The 22,371-nt window shown below is 58.6% G+C and overlaps 3 protein-coding genes and 1 long non-coding RNA gene across 4 annotated transcripts; 3 read left to right on the top strand and 1 right to left on the bottom strand.

Annotated features, from left to right (window-relative positions):
* Positions 1–33: 33 nt before the first annotated feature.
* Positions 34–2,163, top strand: SERTAD1 (SERTA domain containing 1). Its single transcript, XM_087970359.1, is given in 3 exon segments — positions 34–790; positions 977–1,343; positions 1,346–2,163. Coding segments are annotated over 3 exon segments (894 nt in total). The 5' UTR covers positions 34–695; the 3' UTR covers positions 1,778–2,163.
* A 594-nt stretch (positions 2,164–2,757) lies between these two features.
* Positions 2,758–16,465, top strand: PRX (periaxin). The gene is given in 13 exon segments (XM_087970358.1): positions 2,758–3,050; positions 8,142–8,281; positions 8,783–8,942; positions 9,733–9,926; positions 10,809–11,420; positions 11,422–11,652; positions 11,654–11,756; positions 11,759–12,243; positions 12,245–13,093; positions 13,095–14,713; positions 14,715–15,058; positions 15,061–15,602; positions 15,604–16,465. Coding segments are annotated over 12 exon segments (5,271 nt in total). The 5' UTR covers positions 2,758–3,050; positions 8,142–8,254; the 3' UTR covers positions 15,709–16,465.
* Positions 16,466–17,840: 1,375 nt separating this feature from the next.
* LOC148129995 (uncharacterized) lies at positions 17,841–22,364 on the bottom strand. The gene is made up of 2 exons (XR_015750404.1): positions 21,835–22,364; positions 17,841–19,680 (listed from the first exon to the last, which is right to left on the bottom strand). It is a non-coding gene; the product is annotated as an uncharacterized LOC148129995 (long non-coding RNA).
* On the top strand, positions 18,852–21,547 carry HIPK4 (homeodomain interacting protein kinase 4). The gene is made up of 3 exons (XM_087970356.1): positions 18,852–20,480; positions 20,820–20,831; positions 21,315–21,547. Exons 1-3 carry the CDS (start codon positions 18,852–18,854, stop codon positions 21,486–21,488), a joined length of 1,815 nt encoding a protein of 604 aa, XP_087826482.1. The 3' UTR covers positions 21,489–21,547.
* Positions 22,365–22,371: the final 7 nt, after the last annotated feature.

Genomic DNA, 22,371 nt, shown 5'->3' with positions numbered 1-22,371 from the left:
TCCCTTTTGGCCTTGATTCTGGGCCGGTCCTGCTCTCTTGGCCAGCCCACCTCACAGGGTTGTTGTGATGAGGAAAAAAGGCACGAGCTTTAGGTGTCTTCACTGCCTTCAGTTGACCAAATATTTCAAAAAGTGGGCGTGCTTTTGAAACTTCCCCTGACTCTTCTTCCGAAGTTCTCCGTCCTGCGCCGGGGATCCGCCGGCCCCTCTCGCCGCCTCCAGGCTCGCAACTGGCCCGTCTTCAGACGCCTGCGAGCGCCGCCTCTGGGGGTCGCCCTTGCTCCGCGGCAGCGCCTCCTACCGGGCAGGTTCCGGACCCGCTCCCCTGCCTAGCCAATGAGCATACGGGGCGTGGCCTCGGTTTGTTCGGTCAGGCCCGCTTCCTTTCCTTGCGCCCGCCCGCTGCATGGAGATGAGGCGTTCGTGCGAGCGCTCCCATTGGTCGCGATTGGCTCTACGCGCCGGCTTCCAGAGCTCGCTCATTGGCCTCCGAGCACCCGGGTAGGTGATTGAAGGCGGGGCGCGGGGATCGCGCGGCCCGTGGGCTCCTCCGGCGGGGAGGCCCCCTCACCGCTCGCCCGCCCAGGAGGGGACTTCCCCGCCTGCGCGCTTCTCCTTTCGGGCCGGCGGCGCCACGGAGCCGGAGGGACGCCAGGAAGGAAGCGCTTGCTCGGTCCCGCTCCAGAAGCTCCGTCATGGAGATGAGGCGGCCAGGGAGGGTCGCAGCCGCTCGCCTCGCCCGGCCTCCCTGCGTGGCCAAGCAAGGAGCGGAGGGAGCGAAGCCCCGGAAGCAAGCAGCCTGGCTGGTTCTCTTGGGGGAGGGTCCGCGCTTCTGCAGCCCTGGAGAGGCCCCTGAAGTCGCGGCTCTGCCCGCTCTCCGTCCTCCTTGGCAGGACCGGCCCAGGGCCGAGCTGGTCCACCGGACCCCCTGCCTGGGGCCGCCACCTCTGAGGGCTTCCCTTCTGCTCCTTTCCAGAAAGCGGCTGCTGAAAGCCATGAAGCAAAAGTGGACCGAAGAGGAGGAAGCCCAACCTGCTGCAGCAGCGCCCTCTTCAGCCTTTCAGTCTCCAAGCTCCGTTGAGCCCAACCTCCGTCACCTGGTGCTGGTGGCCAACACGCTCCGTGGCTTCCAGGGGGAGATGCAGCCAGGGCCTCTTCTCCAGGCTGCTTTAGGCTAGGAGGACCCTTCTGAGGGCAGCTCGATGCCCAGTGCCCTGACCTGCAGCCGGTCAGAGCCCAGCTGGAGGCTGATGTCACCCCCTTCCCTCTCCCCGCCCCTGGGCGACCTCCTCCTTTCCGATGCGGATTCCTCTGCCTTCCGGGCCTTTGGTATTGGTCAGCCCAAAGAGCACCCCTCCCCCTGTCTTTGTTCAGCCCTGAGGCTGGATGGATTCCCCATGCCTGCCCTTCTAGCACTCTGGAGCTTATGAGCCCAGGTGGCTACCTTCTGGAAGATAGCCTGGAGGGGGTCTTGGAGGACATGGGCACCTCCATGTTTGACTGCGATCTGTGGTTGCCCACCAGCCTCCCCTACTTTAAGGAGGCCTTCTGCTCACCAGGGGATCAGGTGCCAGATGTGGCAGGCTGTCTTGGCTGTCCCATGGCTGTGCTTGTGGGAGTGCAGGAACTACGAGGACCCTGTCACAGAAACTTGTGGTCCCTGGTTGCCTGCTGGAAATGGGAGCTGACCATCTCAGGGAACGAAGTCTTCATTGCATCTTCCCAACTCCTCACACGGCTGGCTCCCTCTCTGGAAGCTTTCTCAAAAGACAAGTGACCAACCTAGCCTATGGCAGTGGCCTAAAGAGGCTCTTCTGGAGCTCAGCCGGGGACTTTATTTACACAAAGGGCTTGATCTGTCTCCGTTGGAGGGAAGGGACCTGCCAGGACTTTGATTTCGGGATCCAGAATGCCTGCTTTTGAGAGAGAGACTTTACCGAGTCTTCTCCAGAACAGCACCTCTGGTTTTCCTCTCCTGGTGAACCCTCCAGATCTGCCTGGGTGGGGGAGCTTCACCAGGCTGGTCTCCTTATGGGAGTAGAGAGGGAGCGATTCCCACAAGTTGGGCAGTCAAGAGGGTCATTTATTATATGAGCATCAAGTATTTAAAAAAGTGAAAAAGCTGCATCCTGTTAAATTGCTTTAAAGAATTCAACACTTTCATGTTGGAATTGCAAGTGTTCTGTGTATCTGAGAAGGAAGGACAGGAAGAGGGTCTTTGCAGGGACTTCTCCTTTCCTGCCCCCAGACCAAGCACACCCCCAACTGCTGCTTTCCCCTCTTGGCTTGATTCACCCACTGCAAAGCTGGAGACTCTTCCCCAGCAGCCCTGGCTGGCACAGGCCTTCTTTCTTCAGTGGGCAGCAGATTGGTTCACAGGCCCTGCTGGCTGGCCCACCGCCTGCCTTACAGCCCCTCTGAATCTGGCTTAGCATTTCAACTCCAGCCTCCTCTGCGCTGCTGGAGGAATTGGAGGAGTGCAGGGTTGTGCATGTTTCTGTTACTCCCAAAGGAAACTGAATTCTTCTAAGTGAATCGGACATTACTGTTGCCATCATTTGACACGGGCATCTACTTATCTGTTTTCACCGACAAGGACAAACATTTAAAAGCAGAATCAGAATTAAAAGACAGATTAAAAATACAATAAGTACAAAACCTGCCAGGGTAAAGAGGTGTATTTGGATTCCCTGAATGTCTTTGCGGAGAGCGAGGGGTGCCCAGGCCTTCCCCGGGGACGTTTTTCTGGTCCCTTCTCTCGCCTGGTCGCTTCTTCCGCCTGGCAGATCGTGAATCGCGCCGCCCTCCCCGCTCGACGGGCCTTTTGTGCCGGAGGGAGGGTCGGAAGGGCGCTTCGGTCGCACCGTCTCTCTCTGGGCGGGGCTGCCTCGGAGCAGGCTCGACGCCGCCCAGACCCTGCCTGGCCCCGCCGCGGCCGCCTTGGACGCCCACGGGATGGAGGGTCGGTCAGAGCCGCCCCCTTCCTGCTGGACCGCGCCCGGAGCGCGCCAGCCAGAGCTTTGCGGAGCGGAGCGCACGAACTGGCTCGGGTAAGTCCTAGGGAGCCGGCTATTCGCGCCTTGCCCTGTTCCCTAACCGGCGGCTTCTCTCGGGACAGACCGGAGCGGTTCGCCCTGCAGAACCGCGCTGGTCTCGTGCGAGGATAGAAGAGCTTCGGCGTCCTTGGCCCCTTCCAAGCCTGGCTTGCTGGACGCGGCCGAGCGCGGAAGGTAAGGGGCGCCGCCTGGGGCGAGGCTCGACTCGCCGCTTTTTCCGAGCCTCCGCGCTCTTCCCGACCCGGCCACAGGAGAAGGCGACGCACCGTCAACTTCTCCCGGTTGGTCCGACAGCCCCCTCCCCTCCGATATCTACGAGAGAATTTTGGATGCCCCGCTGCCCAGGGAAAACCAACGCCGGGGGGATCGAGGGGGGGAGGGGATCAAGGGACTTTGCTGAGTTGGCCCAACTCCAGCCTGGAGCCCGGCGGCTTTTTCTCCTTCCAAATTTGCAAAATGTCCCCGGAACCGCCGGTTCCAGCGTCAGGTGCCAGGCGGCTTTTTCGACCTTTGATTGATACCTTTCCTTTTTCCATCTTTTGCTTAATTGGGGCAGCAGTTCTGGTCTGCAGAATCCAAACGAGCACCAAATGGCAGCCAAGGTTGTGGTTCTGTGCACTCTCCTGGTTGGAGTGACAATCTCAGGGCCCCTGGCAGCAGCTGGGACAGGATGGTCAGGCCTGCTCCTGGTTGGGCTGCCCCAGGTTTTGGCCTCTGGCTATGCTCACCTGTGGGCCCCTGGGCTCTGCTTCCCTAGGCTCCCAGGAGTTGCAAAAGAGTCCAGGTGGCTTGAGACACCCCCCTTCCCAGAGATGGCAGCGTAGCTCCTAAGTGAGCACAAATGGCTTTTCCTGTTTGAGTGGATCATGAACTCTGGAACCCCAGGAAAGCTTTTAGCAAGTAAGAATTGGTGTTCCAACTCAGGAAGGGAGTCGGTTCCTTTCCTGAGAGCTGCTGAGACCTTGGGGAAGCCCACTTGGCCTGGGCAAGGCCCTTGCCAGGGCTTCCCCTACCTGGACCTGGGCAGCCCAGGGCCTGGAATGTGCTGGGAGGTCATCCAGGAGACAATGGGAGGAAAGGTCTTGGCACTATTCGGCCTGGAAATAAAGCTGCCAGGATGTTTGCTGTCTGGTTCGGGGGAGGGAGGGAGGGAAAAAATGGAGAGGACAAGACAGGGGTCTCAGATGGGGGCAGAGGGCAGGGCTCGTGGCAGATGACCAGAACTGAGATAAGGAGGGAGGGACCAGACGGGCAGGAGGGCTGCAGCCGGAGGGGCCCAGGGGCTTTTAGCTGTCGTCCTTTGGTCCAGAGTGGGAGAGGGTAAAGCCTCCCAGTGCTGGGCCTGACTTCGCCCAGCTCTTGTCCTGCTGCTGGGCCTGTCATTGGAGGCCCCCCCTGGAGCCCGAGGGCTTTGGCTTTCTCAGCTCAGTCTAAACAGGACTCCTTTCAGGCCAGGGGTCGAGGGCTGACCCAACCCGGGCGCTTGCTCAAGCTGCCTCTCCAGAACGTGTGGCGCCTGCTCCCCCAACCTGCTTTCCTGGGAAGGGGAAGAGGCGGCTTCTTAAACCAGGACCATCCTTGGAGGAGGAGCCACTTGACTGGACCCAGACCCAGAATTAGCCACAGGATGCTAGGGCGGAAGCCTCCTTCCTCTTGAGCTGAATGCTCTAGGCGCAGCCAGCGTGTCCCTTGAAGGCAGGAAGGAGAGAGAAGTTGGCCCAGAGTCCCAACCCTCCATACCGGCCATCTCTCCTGGAGGAGGGGGAAAAAGTTCTCTTTCCTTGGCTTCATTTTTGCTCCTCTTGACCCCTGAGGTGAGAGATGACTCCAATGTCACCATTTGGTTCTGCTCTTGGTTTCCATAGTTCGAAAGTCCTGCTCAGCCCCACCCGCTGGTGTAACCCCTCCTGTGCTCACTCCCCCAGTTTGGCTTGACTGGAGTTTGACCTGCTCTCCCAAAGCCAAACCTCTTCCTCGCACCTGCCAGATCTCACCGCCTGGCCAGGGCAAGGCTGCTTTCAAGGGGCAGGTGAACGAGGCAGGGTGGGCAGCCAGCACAAATGCACAACAGGCAAGCAAGGCCAGATTGTGGTGCCTGCGCCTGAAGTGCACCTGGGCTGCTCATCCACAGGAAGGAGGCCGAGACACTTTCCTGAGATCTCTGTGCTGGGTTAACTGCAGCCTCGGCCCCCGTTCTGCCCTGCACCCCCTCCCGAGTTTTGCTGAGACTACAGAATACCTGACATTCTCCCCAACCTTCCAGCTGCTCAGCCATGAGTGAAGGGGAGGGACTGAACAAGTCCCCCCCCACCGATTCTCTTGCTCCCAAGTGGGAGCGGCTCTCTCTGCCCGCTGCTTCTTCCACTCAAACTATGGGAGCTCCAAGTCCTGTCAGTGTCTCCCTCCGGCTGGCCCAGGGACCAAGGACTTCTTCCATCAGGCCCAGCCTGGCATCTCCTTGGGTCCGCTTTTAATTTGCTACCCCTGCTTGGGGAACCTTGGCTTCCAGCCCTGGACTGTCAGCTACAGCATGTAGAAGGGACTTACTGTGCCGTTGCCAAAGAGGCAACTTGGACTCCTGCTGAAACAGGCCTCTGACGGCTGCGTGCTGGCTTCCAAAGAAGCACGGGGCACTGCCCTCATCTCCAGGGGCTTCCCACCAGGCCAGGTGCCTGTCCAGAGCCAGTGGACTGAAGACGCTCCTGGCTGTATGCTGCATCCTTTCCCCTCTTGCCACGGGTCCCCTTCGTCCTCCCAGGCTGGCCCCCCGAGTTGCCCCATGGGCAGACTGCACAGGCAAGCAGGGAGAGGCAGAGCCCGGCTCTCTTGACCCTCTGCTTGGTCAGAAGAGGGGGGCCGCTCGGACTGCGCCTGGGCCCTGCTCCTGCTCAGGGGCCGCCATCCCTAGTGGACTCTGAAGAGGCGTGGAGGAATTCTCCTTGGAATGCTGGCAATGGCAGAGGCCTGGCTGGGACTCAGCACCCCTTTGTCTTTCCGGGCAGGGAATGCCTGGCATGGAGCCCTGACCTTTTGGGGAATGGAGTGGCGTGGGCCCCAGTGTCCAGTGTGGGAATGAAATGCCCTGCCCAAACAGCAGAATGGGTCCCACCAGGACTGGGCTGGAAGGCAAGAAAGGAGCTGATGATGATGCGGGGGGGGGACCCCAAAGGCGTCCATGGGACAGAAACTGCCTCTCTTTTCCAGAGGCCCTGGGGCGGCTGGCCTTCCCATGGGCTCCCCCTGCCCAGATGAAAGGCATAACAAGCGGTCTTAATACATAGGTGCCTCCCGCCCCAGGCTGCTGCTAAATTTAAAAATAACTGAGAATTGTTATTAGTATTTGTATACTTCCCAATGTCTCTGGATGGTACATAAACTTAAATAACAATAAAAAATAACATCTAAAATAAGTGCCCATAGTTTGCACCAGGAATAGCAATAGCACTGTAACAATAGCACTTAAGCGTAGATACCGCTTCTCAGTGCTTTACAGCCCTCTTTGGGCTGTTTACAAATGTCAGCATTTTGCCCCAACAATCTGGGTCCTCCTTCTACTGACCTTGGAAGGATGGAAGGCTGAGCCAACTTCAAGCCCTGTCAGGATCGAACTCCAGGCTGTGGGCAGAGTTTGCCTGCAAGGAGAGTGCCATTGCACCCAAAGGGACCCTGAGAACCTGTGTTGTGGCCAGTTTCAAGCAGAGCAGCCCCCAACCCAGGGCTGACCAGCAGGAAAGGAAGGCCAAGTCCCACGGAGGGTTTTCTTTCTGCGTCTCTGTCGCCAGCAACTCCCCAGGAGCTCAGACCGGGGGGGCTTTGCTATTGCCCGGTCTCAGGCTACAGCCACAGGTCAGGCAGCTTGATGTATCCTGCAGAGTTGCCTGAATTGTGAGATTGGTGGCAAATAAATTTGAAAAATAAATTTGATGAAAGAAAGGAGAGGGAGAGAGCACCAACTGCTGCCTTCCCCTCCTCAAGGAAAGGGGGAATTACCCCTGGGCTGAGTCTCACGGGAGGCTTCGGGGTCCAGGTTTGCTGTGTCTCTGAAGAGCCCTACCCACTTCTCAGATGGCAACGGAGGTCTCACTCAGGCCTGGAAAGCTGCCCAGCAACCAGGGCCCTTTTGGAAAACTGGTTCCGGGGTGGATCCCTGCCAGACACACTGGCTGAATGGGACCTGCTGCCCCCCTTTTAAATCTGCCTCTCAGCAGTCCTGCCCCCCCCCCCCCACCGCCTGCTTCCCTCCTTCCCTTCCCACCTGGGCAGGAACTCTGTGGCTGGCAGATGCCTTTGGAGTCTTTCTAAGCAAAGGAATCTTGGACGGGGTTTGCTCTGCCTGCCCACCTGTCCAAAACCAGAACAGAACAAGGCCACGTTGAGGGTGGGGGCAGAAGCCGACCAGGGAAAGGACAGGCTGCATTCAGCTGTGGGGAGCATTACTGACAGCAGCAGTTGTGCAGGGGCTCTGAATGTGGCCACCGGTATCTGCCCCCTTCCTGGCTGATGGGAGCTGGACCTGGGCTTCCTGGAGGGGCACAAGGAGTCACAGCAGCCCGGTATTCAGCTTCCTTGCGGCCGGCCTTCCTGCCCAGGGAAGCTCCTTTGCCTCTGGGCTTCGGGTGCCCTTCCGTACCCCCCCCCCAGCAAAGTCCGAGACGTTTTCCTCCTCCTGGAAAAACGGCCAAGGCTGGACTGGACTGGGGCGAGTAGGTGCCTGCAGGAGGGCGAGGAGCATACTCCATGACTACCCACCTGCAACTGAGGGGGAGAAGGTTTGAGCTCCTCCCTCCAGTCATGCTTTTGCTCCCTGTTCCTAAGTGGGGGGGGGGGGCAGAGGGATGTGCTGCCTGCTACACTCCTGGGCCCACACTGAAGGCCTTGGGGGAGGGATTTGTTCCAAGGGGGTCTCTCATGCAGGTGAAGGAGGCGGGGGGGAGAGCCAGGACTACCTTGGGGCGATTCTTGAAGCTCAAGCATCATTGTTCTAGTGGAGGGCAGAGGAGATCCTCAGGGTGTCTCAGCACCCTCACAGGGACCATGGCCGATGCACCCACCTCTGCAGCCCACAGACTCTGCATCCTCTTCCAGGCCTGCCAAGAGAAGCTTCCTGTGGGGCTGAAGGGGCCCTCCGGAGGAATCACCAACCAGGGAGGAGGTCCTGAAGTGGAGGGGCACAACCTTCTGCTACCTGCCCCCCCAAGATGACAGCACAATTCATTGCAATGGAGGTGAGCAGAGCTTCAATGGCTCCAGGAAGGGATCGCTGAAGGGGGAGGGGGGGGGCTCTAGGATCGCCTTGCCTTGAAAGCTAGGCACGAACCCCAGAGAGCCCCAGCTCAGCCGAGCAAAGGAAGCCGAGGTCAGAGAGGGCTCCTGCAGGGGGCTTTGGCAAGTTTGACCTGCTCTCCCTGGGTTGGGCAGGTGTACCTGGCAGAAGAGGGGAGCCAGCTTTGGCAGGAGAAGGCTCCGCTTCCTGGGGCAAATACAGCTTGGCAACTGCTATCAGGCGGGCGCGCCACCTGCACACACGTCCCTAATGGACCCTCCTGCCCTCCACCCTGCCACTCCTTGCCTTGCCTGGTTGGACAGGCAGCCTTGTGAGGAGAGTCCCCAGAACAGCCAGTCTTTATCACGGGGCGAATTTAGTAGAGAACGCCCCCCCCCCCCGACCGTGCCAGGAAGCCAGAGGCAAAGAATGGGTGGATGGACGGATTCTTCTTTCTCTGCAGAAGACCATCGCGGCCTCTGAGCTGCTGGAGATGGTCGTGGAGACGGAGGCCGGAGCTGGGGCCAGGGGGCTGAGCGTGGCCGGTGGAGGCAAGGCCGGCCTTTTTGTGAAGGACGTGCTCAAGGACTCTCCGGCTGCGCGAGTGCTGAGCCTCCAGGAAGGTGAGCAATCCAGAAGGGCCCAACTCAGATCAATCCCTTTTATGGGTCGATAATATAAAATACAAAAATACAAAAGCAAATAATAGGAAAAGTGTAAAGAAGGGAAAAGGAAAGGAAAGGCGTTGGCTTCCAACTCCCTTTGGTGCGGTAGAGTAAGAAGTAATACCAAACCTCCACTTTTTGACTTTTGTTGAGGTATACACTAGCCATTTCTATCACAACAGATACTCAACGTAGCCCAAAATCAAAGTTTCATTTTCCCCCCCACCTCAAGCACAAAGTCCAGAAGCGGTTTCCAAGTAGAAGCAAAAGTGTTTTTGTCTCTTATCAAAGCCGTCAGTTTCACCGTCTCTGCTAACTCCAACAGCTTTTGCAGCCCTTCCTCCATTGAGGGGATTGAAGCTCCTTCCATTTTTGTGCATAAAGTGATTTTGCTGCCATCAACATACATAACATCAAAACTCCTACACTCTTCTCTTCCCCTTTACCTTCCCTATTTTTCCCGTTATTTGGTTTTATATTTTATATTAGGATTGATCCAGAAGGGCCCAATTCAGGTGGGTAGAGACTGGCAACAGGCCTGGAAGGACAAGATAGGGCACTGCCTCGTCTGGCTGCTTTGGAGGGCCCAGAGCTTTCTGCTCTTGTGGCTTCAAAGGCTGCATTTGTGGAAGAATTTCAAAGGGAGCATTTGTGCCCTTGACCAAGGCTGCCTGGTGGCCAGAGGTCTTGGGAACCAGCCTGCCGCGATGCCCTTAACATCCTCCCTCCCCCGTCTTGCCACTTGCAGGGGATCAGCTCCTGAGTGCCAGAGTTTACTTTGACAACATCAAGTATGAAGACGCCCTGCAGATCCTCAAGTGTGCCGAACCATACAAAATCTCCTTCTGCCTGAAGCGGGTGGTTCCCAGCGCAGATGTCTCTCGCCAGCCCGGAGCCACCGTCTTTGAAGTGAGAGGCCCCAAAGCCAAGCTTGCCAAGCTGGTAGGTGACTCTGGCAGCCCTGGGTCTCTGCCCTCTGGGAACCCAGGCTCTGCCGCCCAGGGAGGGCAGGCAGCAGCACCAAACCGAGGCTGAGGGGGAGAGCCGCCCATTGTCCTCAGAGGCTGCTGCTGTCTGAGCACAAGTTCAGAGGAGAAACGGGGAAGTGGTTGGGCTTCTCTTGGCTGATACAAGAACTGGGAATCTCCCAGTCATCCGAGAAGGGAGATTTCTGGTCAGTTAGTTTACTGCAGAACTAAGAAATCCCTTAAAGGGCAATTCCAGCAGTGGCCGCATCTAAAATGCAAGCTGTATTTTTAATGGAATCCAGAATCAATCCTGCTGCTTTTTTCTCCCACTTGTACCGTACACCACTGGAGCCAGGAGGAGGGGCTTCTTCTGCCCCCTTATGGAGTGGGTCTAAATCAGAATTGGCCCTCGCAGGCTCCTCTTCAGGTGCCCCGGTCGGTTTCTGGAGGGCGATGAGACCGATCTGCTCACTTGAGGCAGGATGTTTGTTCATTTCCCTTCCCAACAGCCTGCAATTTTCTGCTTGCTTCCTAACCTTCCTGCTTCCTACGATCTGTTCAGAAAGATCGGTTGGGCCGTCGTCCCTCCCCCGTTTTGTCCCTGGAGTCCCCCTGCATCATAGGGAAGATCGAGAGGGCCTAGAGAGGGGCTGATGTTGAGAAGAGAGAGCCCGGAAGCCCCTGCCCTTCCCCGTTAGTTGTAAAGGCAGCAGAGCTGTGGGAATGGGGCTGTTTTTCTACCAGACCCTGAGATGCAGGAGCGCTGCCAGGGACCGCGGAGATCTGCGTAGGAGAAGCAGCCCGAGGTCTCTTGGCCAGGGAGGCTCACCGACCCCCTTGCTTCTTCTCTCCCCAGAACATCCAGGGTCTCTCCTCCCTGAAAAGGAAAAAGAAGAAGAAGAAGAAGAGGATAGTGGCACAGAGCCCGGCAGCCGGGAAGCCTGAGGTGGCCCCAGTTGACGTGGAGTTCTCCTTCCCCACCTTCTCCAAGCTGCGCAAGGCCAGGAGCGCTGGAGAGGTGGCCGTGGCTGAAGCGAGCCCAGGCGTTTCGCGGAAGTTGTCCTCCTTGGAGACAAAGCGACACCGACTGAAGTTCCCCCGCCTGAAGGTCAAGGACGCCGTTGCAGCCGAGGCCCGCCTTGCCATGGGCCTGCCCCATATTGGTCTGGCCCTGAAGGAGGCAGGCAGGGGGGGAGGAGGAGGGGAGGAGAAGACGTTCCGATTCACCCTGCCTTTTTCCAGAGCAAAGAAGCCCAAGGAAGAAGCTGGGGAGGAAAGGGAAAGGGGATTCCAAGCCCCGCAAGTAGCGTTGGCTCTCCCTCTGCCTAAGGTGGGGGCTGAGGAGGAGGAGGAGGAGTCTCTCGAGGCCGGGCCCAAAGGCCAGAGCCTCCTGGGCTCAGCATCTCGGCTCGGGTGGCCCAAAGTGGAGGCTGCCCTGCCCAAAGGAAGTGCCAGTGCGCTGAAGACCCCCCCCAGGTCTTCTCCAGGCCGGGCTGAAGCTCCCTGCAGCCGAAGTGGCAGCGCCCAAGGTGGACGTAGACTTGGCCCTGCCCAGGTTGGAGTGTGCCGCGGCCCCAGAGGCTGCCCCTAAAAGGGGGGGGTTCAGAGTCAAGGTCCCCAACTTTGGGGTCTCTGCCGAGGAAGCGGAACTGAAGCTGCCTTTGATGAAGGCGCCTGCCCTGGAAATGGCCTTGGGGGAAAAGTAGGGAAAAGGTTTTGGAGGACCAGCCGAGACCAGCAGGGGCAATGCCTTCTCTGGAGCTCCCCTTTCCCAAGAAGGGGAAGCCAGGCATGGAAAGCCCTGAAGTCTCAGGGGGATCTCCTTGGTCAGCCTACCCCAGCTGGGAGGGGCAGGCAAACTGCCCCAGGCGGAAGCCAGCCTGGGGAAACCGGGGAGCCCCAAGGCGGACAAGGCGAAGGGCTCCCCCATTCAGCTGCCTGGCCTGGAGATTTCCCTGAGGGAGCACCCTTTGGAGAGCCAAGAGGCAGCGGGAGCGGCAGGGGCTTCTCAGGTGAAGCTACCTGAGGTGAGGGTGCCCTCTCTTGACATCTCTGCCCCCAAAGTCCAGGATATCCACCTTTGCAAGGCCATGGGAGAACCAGCCGCCTCTTCTGGAAGGGCAAAACCCAAAGAGGCTGCCGAAGGGGCTGGAATTAAGTTTCAGGTGCCTCAAATATCCCTCCCAAAATTTGACTTCCCTGTCAAGCCAGCCCCCTCCCCACCTCCAGTCCAAGTCAAAATGCCGAAACCAGAAGGAGACCCGGGAATGAAAGTCAGCCTCCCCAAGGGGGGGGGATGTTTTCTTGCTGGCAATGAAGGTGCCAGGCGTGCAACTTCCGAAGGTGCCAAGGCCCGAACTGGGCATCTCTGTTGAGAAGCCAGAGGTTGAGGTGACCACTTCTCCAGCCCCACTGAGCTTTCCACCTGCAACTGTGCCTGTGCTGGACATTCAGCTGCCAAAAGTTGGGGTGGAGCTGGATTTGATGAAGCATGAAAGGGACCTTTCTGAGCAGGGACCTAAAGCCCAGGAGGTCACCCGATGGGCCCCGAGCAAAGACCTCCAGGTAGAAATCAGTCTCCCGAAGGGGGCGGTCAGCCAGCCTGGGCTTGAGCCAGGGATGAGGAGCATCGAAGGGCCGGCTCTCGCTGGGATGGTGGCCAAATTCCCGAAGGTGGACCTGGCCTTTGAGAAGCAGCCAGCAGACGCCGAAGGGCCAAAGACGGACCTGGAAGGAGCCAAGACGAAGCTGCCCACTGTAGAGATCCCACCAATCGGTCTCCCAGAGATGACAACAGAGAATCAAGCCAAGGGGAAAACATCTCGATTCGCCCTGTCCAAATTCAGCATTTTGGGCCCCAAAGTCTGGAGCAAAATGAGCCCAGAAGTTTCGGTGTCTGGAGTGGAGGGCAGAGAAGCTGCCGACCTGGGTTCAAAGCTGAAATTGCCCAAGTTTGGGATCTACTTCCCCAAATCAAAATGGGAAGCAGAGGCAGAAGGTGCCAAATTAGCCCTTGAGGTTGAAGGGGAAGCGCCCAAGGAAAGGCTTGGCAAAACTACAGAGAGCAGAATGAAGCTGCCCACGGTGGAGGTGGACATTGGCCGCCCGCAAGGCACGGAAGGAGGGTCTGACGGAAACAGGGGGAGCCTCTCCTGAACCCCTCGGTGTCGAGTTCAAAGGGCTAAAACTCTCTCTCCCGAGCTTTGGGGGCAAAGGCCGGGAGGAAGCGTGGGGTGCCCTAGAGAGCGGGGAGGTCAAGTGGCAAGACGGCAAGGAGGGCTTGACAGGGCAGCCGGACCCCAGGAGGCTGGAGAAGGAGGCCAAAGCCTCCAGGTTCCGGATAGCTTCGTTTGGCCTCATGAGAAGAGACGTGGAGACCAAAGGCAAGGCGGCCCCTGGGAGTCCAAAGGAGAAGCCCAAAGGCCCATTTGGGAAGATGCCCCAGCTGAAGCTTTCCTCTCTGAAGGTCCACCTTCCAGCTCCAGAACAGGATGAGAAGGTCCTCCCGCAGGTGGAGTTGCCGAGGCTTGCCCCCAGAGCCGAGACAGGGCTGATCCCAGAGCCGGAGAGTCCTGGGTTCAGGGTTCAGGTGCCATCAGTGGAGATTGCTGGGCCTGGTTCCAAAGCTGAAGAGGAGGCGGCTGCGGAGAGACCGGCAGGAGACACAGCCGTGGCCGAGTTCCAGCAGCAGGAGGGGGGGCTCCAGGGGCCCCAAGCACCTTCAATCCAGGTGTCTGCCCCTACACTAGAGCTGGGCATCGCCTTGCCCATGGCTGGGAAAGAAGAGGGCGTTCTCCAGGCAGCCCCTGGCACAGGGCCCAAGGTCAAGCTGCCCAAGGTGGAACTGGCAAAACTTGGGAAGGGCCAGGAGGAAGAGGCAGAGGCGGCTGTGCAACTGCTGGGGAAGGAAGGAGAGAAAGGCCTAGGAGGGGCAGCTGAAGCCTCTGCCCTGGGCACCAAGGTACGGCTGCCCAAAGTGGACATTTCCTTGCCCAAGGCCTGGCTGCCAGAGGTGGAGCTGCCTCCGGCCAAGGTGGATCTTGACCTGGAAGGGCCAGAAGCAAAGTTCAAGATACCTTCAATGGGGCTGCCGAAACTCAGCACCCTAAAAGTGAAGGCTCCTGAGCTGGAGCTTGATGTGGGTTTGGATGGGGGAGGGGTGGTGCCCAAGGTCACAGCAGGCACACCTTCCGTGAAGTGGCCCAAATTTGGGGCCTCTGGCTCACCAGGAGATGGGCAGGGCCAGGAGGATTTGACCCGGGTTCTCCAACTGGAGTTGAAGCCTCCCAAATTCAGCGGAAGCACAGAGGTCTTGGGCTCTGAAATGGGGGCAAAAGAGGGCCGGCTAAGGGTGCCCACTCTGCCTCTTGGCCTGGGCAAGCTGGAAACAGAAGCTGGGATGGGAAGAGAGGAAAGCAGAGTCAGGCTGAAGCTCCCGTCCCCCAGGGTCTCCAAGCCAGAGGCCGAGGTGAGCCTGGATACCCAGCCCCTCTGCGCCCCCGCCGAGGCCTTCAGGGTGCCCCAGATTGCTTTGCCCGATGTCAGCTTCTCTGGGGATCAGGAGAGGGGAGAGGAGGCCGAGGCGGCAGGGGCGACAGACTTGGAGGGGGGGCTGGAGGGCATGCTGAAGATGCCCAAAATCGGTATCACGGTGTGCGGGCCAGAAGCCACCAAATGGGGCACAGAGCGTGCCACTTCTCCAAGCCAGCGGGGTGAGGGTGGGGAGAGCCAGAGGGGAAGAAATCGGTTTTTAAGGCCCCTGGCTTGAAATTTCTGCTCCAGGTCTCAAAGCCCAAGCTGAAGATGAGGTGGGGGGCCCCCACACCCGGCAGAGGGACTCCTTGGACCTGGAAGGCACAGGCAGGGAGGGCTGGAAGCAGACAGATGGCCACTCGGACGCAAGGAAGCGGCACAGGGTGAGGATCCCCACGTTTGGCCTCTTCCTGCCCAGGGTGGGGCTGGAGGCTCCCGAAGGCCTTGGGGGACAGGAGCCAGAAGCCAGGGGGGGCCTCCTGGCCCTGGGGAGGCCCAAGGAGGCGGAAGGGCCTGCTGGGCTCTTGGTGAGAGAAGAGGAGGACCAGGCCAAGGCTGCCAAACTCAAGCTGAGGACCCCTTCGGGGTCTCCCTCTCCAGGCCCAAGGGAGCTGCCGAATTCCATGGGGAAGCGGAGGGGGCTTCCTCCAGGCTGACGGTGCCCAAGCTAGGCTTCTCCAAGGTTGAAGGAGCCGCTCAGCTCCGGGGAGAGAGGGGAGAGGGGCTCCTCCAGGATGGGGCAAGTAAGTTGGGGAAGATCCCACTGCCCCAGGTGGAACTCCTGTCTCCCTCTAAGGGGGCCGAGACTGACCCAGAGCTGAGCCTCAAGCTGGTGAAGGCAGACGAGGTCAAGGAGGGAACCCACCGCGGTGCCACCATTGCCATGGCCCTCAAGGCTGCCAAATTCAAGCCCCCCAGGGTCGCACTCTCCGGCTTCAAGAAGCACAACGGGGAGTTGGCCCCCGAGGCTGTAAGTGCACCTGGGCTCCAAGTGGGGGTGGCACCTTTGAAAACAGCCACTAAAGGGGAGCCGTCCAGCAAGTTCAGGTTTCCAAAACTGGCGTTAAGCTCCAGATCCCAAGAGGTGCTGGAGATCTCCAAGCACCAGCAGGACCAGGGGGGGGGGCAACTTCAGGCTGCCTGCTGTCGCTTTCTCTGTAGAGAGTGGTTCTGAGGAGGGAGCCCCCACCCAGGAAGCCCCTAGAAAAGGAGGGTCTGAATGAAGGTGCTCCCCAGCCTGGCTCCCACCATGTAAAGTTCAGCACTAACTGCAGGGGTGGGGGGGTGGGGGGAGAGACAGGCCTTGGCCAGGGGAGGGCTGGCTGGCTGGCTGGCACAGGCGGAGAGCCGCCTCTCTGTTGGCCTTTCTTTTTTAACTGCCCCTCCACTGCGGCCCTCCTCTGCTGCAAGGCAGACTGGAGGGAAGGGAGCCCCGGCTGTGCCTAAAAGAGGAAGCCAGTCCGGAAAGGGATGCTGCAGACCGGGCAAGCTCGTAGGGCGCTGCCCGCTGCCTCCCAGGCACAGATTGCATTTGGGACAAAGGGCTTACCGTCTCTTCCCATAGAAGCCAGCTCCCAGCTCCTTTGATAACACTAACTCTGTCCTTGAGAATTGGGGGGTGGCAGAAGCTTTGAGAGGGAAAGCAGCTGGGACTGTTCCGTGGGGTTCACAGAAGGGACCGTCAGGGCAGGTGACAGCGCTCAGGGGCAAGGCAGGTCTCACTCACGCTGGTGCTGCAGACAAGGGGCTGCCCCTCACCTGGAGGGCTGGTGGGAGACCTGCCTGCGGGAGGAGGCGGCTGAGCCTGCGCAGGCAAAAGGGCCACCCAGGGGAGGCTGCTTCCACTGCCTTCGCTTCGGACCCCCCCCCCGCCCCCCCACCCTGTGGTTTTCGTGTCCAAAGGTACAACCTGGGAATAGCCCACGGTGGCCCCAAGGGGGGCCCTGGGAAACTGGGAAAGATGAATAATTTTGCCCCATCTGAGAAGAGAGAGAGGCCCCCTAAACTGCCCTCAATTATTCCATGTGTTCCGAATGTACAGAAATCTTTTATTCTAATGTTTAACCAATGTGGCCTTCTGAAGTGGCATTAAAAAAAAACTAAAAGATCTGATAACTGCTTCTTTCCCAGATTATAAACTGACCTTTTCTAAAATGTTTAAAAGAAGTCACGCTATCTCATCCTCTTCTACCACTGCTGCTTGTTTTCTACCCTGGGTTTGAATAAAAAGTAATGTGTGAACTAATTCCATTCCATTTGCATCATGTTTCGTTTTTGGGCATTGCTTTTCTTCAGCTCCGCACAGATCCAGCCAACAGTCAAACTAGCCAAGGACTCAGCAGCCCCTGCAATCCTCCTCTTCCCTTTTGCTTCACTCTGAAGGTGGGACTTCATACCCAGAGATCCTGGCTTGTTCTGCCCTTGTGCCGGTCACCTGCTGCTGGGGACCTGAAGGGAGCCAACTCCAAAGCAAACTCCTCCTATGCCCGAAATGCCATCACCACCTAAACAGCAGAAACCAGGCCCTCCAGAAGGGCATCTCTGCCGGGCATTCTCAGAGAAGGAAGCCAATGTTAGAATATGGTTTTGGGAGGCAGCTTTGCAGAGGAGCGAGAGAAGAGCAACAGCTCTTTCTTGGGCTTTTGGGCATCTGGGGCCATGTGCAGCGATCCACAAAAGCACCTGCGTAATAAATCTACCTTTATAGGGTCCCAAGACTGATACCTGTCAGCAAGCTGGCTTGGCTAGCCTCAGGCCAAACAAAGCTTCTTTCCTGGGACTTCTTGTCCTGGTGAGGAGCCGGCAAATACCTGGCCGCAGGTGCCTTTAGAACTGACCTGGGGGGCAAGAACCTAACCCCAAGGAGGCTTCCTGCCCCCTTCAGGGTATTTGGTGCTGCCTTTGGAGGAGCTGCCACGGGGCTTCAGAACAAACAGGTCCTTACAAAGTCCTTTCTCTCCGCAACCATTTCCCCGCTATTGGCCTTCAGGGAGAACCTGCAGGCAGCTGTGGTGCTCCTTTACAGCCAGCTTGTTTTACAGAGGGGATCCTCTCCTGGGGGACACTGGAAGAAGATGCTCTGTGGTTACACAGAGGTGGGATTCAGCAAGTTCTGACCAGTTCTGGAGAACCGGTAGTGGAAATTTTGAGTACTTCGGCCAATCCCGCCTCTGACTGGAGATATTTTACAGCCTCCTTCCCCTGCCAGGCCCACCAAGCCACACCCACAGAACCGGTACTGAAAAAGATTGAATCCCACCACTGGTGTGGTACTCCTATAGAGTTCTGCCTAGTTAAATTATTAATTATCTGTGATGACCCAGAGTATATCAGAAATACAACAAAACCCAAAACGTAACTAAAAATCCTTTAATGCCTTCAACTTGCCTTCACTGTTTAATTTTCACAGTGGAGGAGTAAACTATTTTCAAAACAGCATTTCAAAGGAAAGAAACACAGTTCAAATTCAAAGAGCCAATAATGAAGCAAAAACCAAAAACAAACTGCACTGAATAAAGTTTCACAACAGACCAGGATAGATAATTGCCAACTTCAGGAAGATAACCAGGTACTGTCCATTGGAAGAACGCCAACCGAGATAAACTTTCTTTAGGAATAAAACACTAAATTGTCTCCAGCGTCTGTTAGCACACAGGTCCAAACTCTTATGCAGATCTCACACCTACAACCCATGAAGAGGATCATGGCCCTCTCCTCCCGAGTAGACCACCTTTTACCCTGATCGTCTCCTCCCTGCGCGTCCTAGGATGGATGGGCCTGGGTCCTCCTCTGACTGCTCAGAGTCAATCTCCACCAGGGGCATGACACTATCAAACTGATTAGGCCAAATCCTCTGAACACGAGGCCACGTTAAGAATCTAGGATTGAGCAGTTGCACACGCTCCAGGGAAGAAAGAGCCTTTGCTGGTCCTTCACTCAAGGCACACTCAACGTAAGGACGGAGTGAGGGGTGAAAGGGGTTCCTCTGAGAGAGCCACACCCCTCCACTCACCACGGAATGTCCATTCCACGTTGCAAACGCCTCTTCAAACCCATCCATCTGCAGTACTCGCCCTTGGCTAAAAGCAACCCTTTGGCTGGCCCTGCAGAGCTGTTCCTGGGGGCCTTCCTCCCCTGGAGCAGCCCCTCCTCCCGGAGAAGGGGCTGTTGAAGACCCCAGGGGGAGTGGGCTCCCTGCCTCCATAACAGAACTTTCTTTGCCTGGCAACTCTGGAACCTGGCTAACTGTTGCATCACCTCCTGTTCCGGAGGAGGCTGGGATTCTCTTTGCTCCGCGGCGGCCGGACCTCTCTTTGCAAGAAGCCACTTTGCACCCGTCTTTCTGAGCTTGGGCAAGCCCAGGACAATGGTCACAATCGAGTCGGAGTCCGATTTCTATGACGTCTTTGAGATTCTGGGGAAGGGCACGTTTGGGGAGGTTGTGAAGAGCTGGAAACGGAGCACTGGGGAGATGGTTGCCATAAAAATCCTGAAGAATGACTCCTACCGCAGCCGGATCATCAAGAACGAGTTGAAGCTGCTGCAGACCATGTCCGAGGTGGACTCCGAGGAGTCTCACATTGTCCAGTTCCACGAGTTCTTCCACGACGAGCTCAAGTTCTACCTAGTCTTTGAGCTCCTGGAGCAAAACCTCTTCGACTTCCAGAAAGAGCACAACTTCTCCTCGTTGCCGGTCCGGCACATCCGCACAGTGACCATGCAGGTGCTGAGAGCCCTGGCCAAGTTGAAAGAGCTGTCAATCATCCATGCTGATCTAAAGCCGGAGAACATCATGCTGGTGGACCAGGTGAGGTACCCTTTCCGGGTCAAGGTGATTGATTTTGGATCGGCCAGCATCTTCAACGAAGTGCGCTACGTCAAAGAGCCTTACATCCAGTCCCGATTCTACCGGGCCCCAGAAATCTTGCTGGGGCTGCCGTTCTGCGAGAAGCTGGACATGTGGTCCCTGGGCTGCGTGATGGCAGAGCTGCACCTCGGCTGGCCCCTCTACCCCGGCAACAATGAGTACGACCAGATCCGGTACATCTGCGAGACCCAAGGCATGCCCAGGCCCGCCCTCCTGAATGCAGCCCGAAAGGCCCACCTCTTCTTTAAGAGGAGCCAGCACCCCGAGGTGGTGAACTCCTGGCAGCTGAAAACCCCGGCGGAGTACCTGGCTGACACCAAAGTGAAGTCTGTGGAGAGGAGAAAGTACGTGCTCAAGTCCCTGGACCAGATGGAGACGGTGAATGTCCACAAGATGATCTACCCGGACACGGAAGCCCTGGCTGAATACTTTGACCTCCGGAGCATGGTGGAGCTCATCAAACGCATGCTGACCTGGGACTCTCACGAGCGCATCACCCCCAGTGCAGGCCTGAAACACCCCTATATTTCCACCCAACCCCTGAAGCAGAACTACGACCTCACCCAGTACTACCAGTTCTGCCTGAGGAGCCTCCGGGAGTCACTGCCCAGCCACGGCAAGGCTTCCCAGGAGGAATTGCAACATTACAGTGCCATGGACGAGGACCGCTTCTATAGCCGGGAGGAAAGCGCCCACGGTCTCCAGGGCACCACCAGCCAAATGGACGAGCTCAGCATTGCCGAAGCCAACCGGGAGGTGCCCCTAAAGGTGTGGGGCGAAGGGCCCAGCGGGGGAGGCTACGATCCCCTCCCGGACCCGGCCGAGGCAGTGGCCAACCGGCACAGAGTGGCCCACCAGAGTCTCCGGCTACACCATGAGCAGGCCCAGCAGGAGCCCATCCCGGCCTACTACCGAAGCCGGCCCGGCAGCCCCAGGCACCACAAGGCTTCTCGCCACATGAAGCCAGACCCCAGCTTTGAGAACCTGATTCTTCTGGGGCAGTACACCCCGGAAGACCCCCCCGGCTGGGAGAAGGAGAGCAATGCCAGCGCCGCTTCCTTGCCAGAATCTGGTGCCCGGGAGGAGGCGAGTTACCCCAAAGGCCTGGTCCTCTCACCCACCACACAGGTAACCAGGACGGTCAAAGGAGGCCACCCGTCAGGCAGGGGGCTGGACTCCATGAAACAGCAAAGCGTAGAAAGAGCCCCCTGAGCTGACGGGTGGCATAACAGGGGAGGGTAGGCAATGGCTGAGCTGGCATGAATGGGGCCTCGGAGGAGGACTGAGTCAGACCCCACCCCCACCCCAATACTGTTGTCACTCTGGGGGTTGGCTCTCTCCTGTCTCCTAGGTCCCCCGGGAAGCTGCCTCAGTAGCCCCAGTCCACAGCGGAGCTTTCGCAGGGCTCGCACCCCTCCTGAGCAGCATCTCTGGGGAAGAAAGCACAGCCCCTTCCCATCCTGGCAGGTCCAGGGGCCAGTCGGCCTCCCCCTCCCCCCCCCAGTGGGCTTGCAGGGAGTTACGGGAGCAGCAGCGGCACTGGCGGCCATGGAATCTGCACATTCAGGGGGCTCAGCAAGGACACCCACCTCGGAGAAAAGGAACATACCATGAGTACCCTGGGGGGGGTCTTTTGTTGGACTGTTCATGCCCCCCCCATCCATGGCCCTTGTAGCTCTCACCTTCCATGGAGCCTGGCACAGTGTCCGCTTCCCAGCAGCCCAGCCCAGCCTTCCCCAGTTTGCAGAGGGGGTGGGGGTGGGTAGAAACCCAGTAAGGGGCGGCCCAGTCAATCTTGCCAGGAGGGTGAAGAGGAGGAAAATGATGCAAACACTCTTCCGGGAACCCAAGCACACACACACACACACCCCCGCTACCCCTCTGCCTTGCCCAGAGCACTTCAGCCCCTCCCTGGGCCCCCTCCCCCAGTAATGCTCTGTTTCTCTTTGGCAGCACGGGCAGTCAGAGGTCTTTGAACCGGCCGTGCCGCTGCCCGGGCCAAACCCCTGGCTGCCCAGTGAGGACTGGCTGGCCGAACACGGCATGGAAAGAGTCCCACTCAAGGCCGTGCTGCACGCCCCCCGGAACCGCCACCAGCTGCAGCCCTACCTGCAACACGTTGCCAGCCACCACTAGCCCCGGACCCTCCGCCAGGAAGAGGGCAGGCGCAGCAGAGAGATGGCCCACCGAGGCCCGGACAGATACCTTTCTAGACATTAAATATATAGACTGTTCCTCACTGCCCAGCCCCACTTACTTAATAAACGCCATCTTGCTGTTACTGAGCTGTACGGAGCCCTGAGGGCAGGCCAAGGCAGACCCGGCGGGGGGAGGTGACGCAGTTGGGGGGCTCTGACCAACCACAGGTAGCCCACTGGTCTTTCTGGGAGCCGAGGGCACTACAAGCAGGCCACACGGACTCCCCCGAGCATCCAGGGGGCACCCGACCTGTTGCATCGTTAATAAACTCATTATCACTTACAGGCTGCTTTGAGGGCATGTTTGTCTAGGGAGCCTCCGCGCTTCTGCCTTGACTTGCCTGCTGACCCCCATCCCCACCCCGCTTGTGGCCTTCAGGCCTTGCAGGGAATATCAGCCGCCTCCCAAGGAGAGCCTGGGCTCGGGCCGGGAGGGAGCCCGGGAGGGGAGGGCAGCAGCCCCGAGGCTGATCTCCGAGGATCTTCCGGGGGCTTTTCCAGGAGGCTTTCTGAAGGTTGCGGGCAGCCCCCTCCACATTCCACCTGGTGGGGCCGGGCAGCCCCTGACGCCCGGAGCGCTGGGCAAGCAGCCTTCTTACGAGCGGCCTTTGCGGGCTTCGGGGCCCGGAGCGTTCCGGGGCTGCCCCGGGGACAAAGGACGGGACAGTCGTCACCGGGGCCAACAGCCGGCGACGCCAGGAACGGTGCTGCTCCCCGGCTGCCCCCCGCGGAAGGGGCCAAAGAGCCGAACCGCGGCGCTGCCCACTCGAGTCGCTCCGGCTCTCGGCAGCCTCGCCGGGGCGAGTCAGAGGGCGCCGCCT

Source organism: Notechis scutatus, chromosome 8 (genome assembly GCF_049901735.1).
Source record: "Notechis scutatus isolate UNSWTSFEM ecotype Mainland chromosome 8, rNotScu1.2, whole genome shotgun sequence".
NCBI lineage: Eukaryota > Metazoa > Chordata > Lepidosauria > Squamata > Elapidae > Notechis > Notechis scutatus.
The sequence above is the reverse complement of the archived record's forward strand: the minus strand, read 5'-3'. Positions and strand labels throughout refer to the sequence as shown.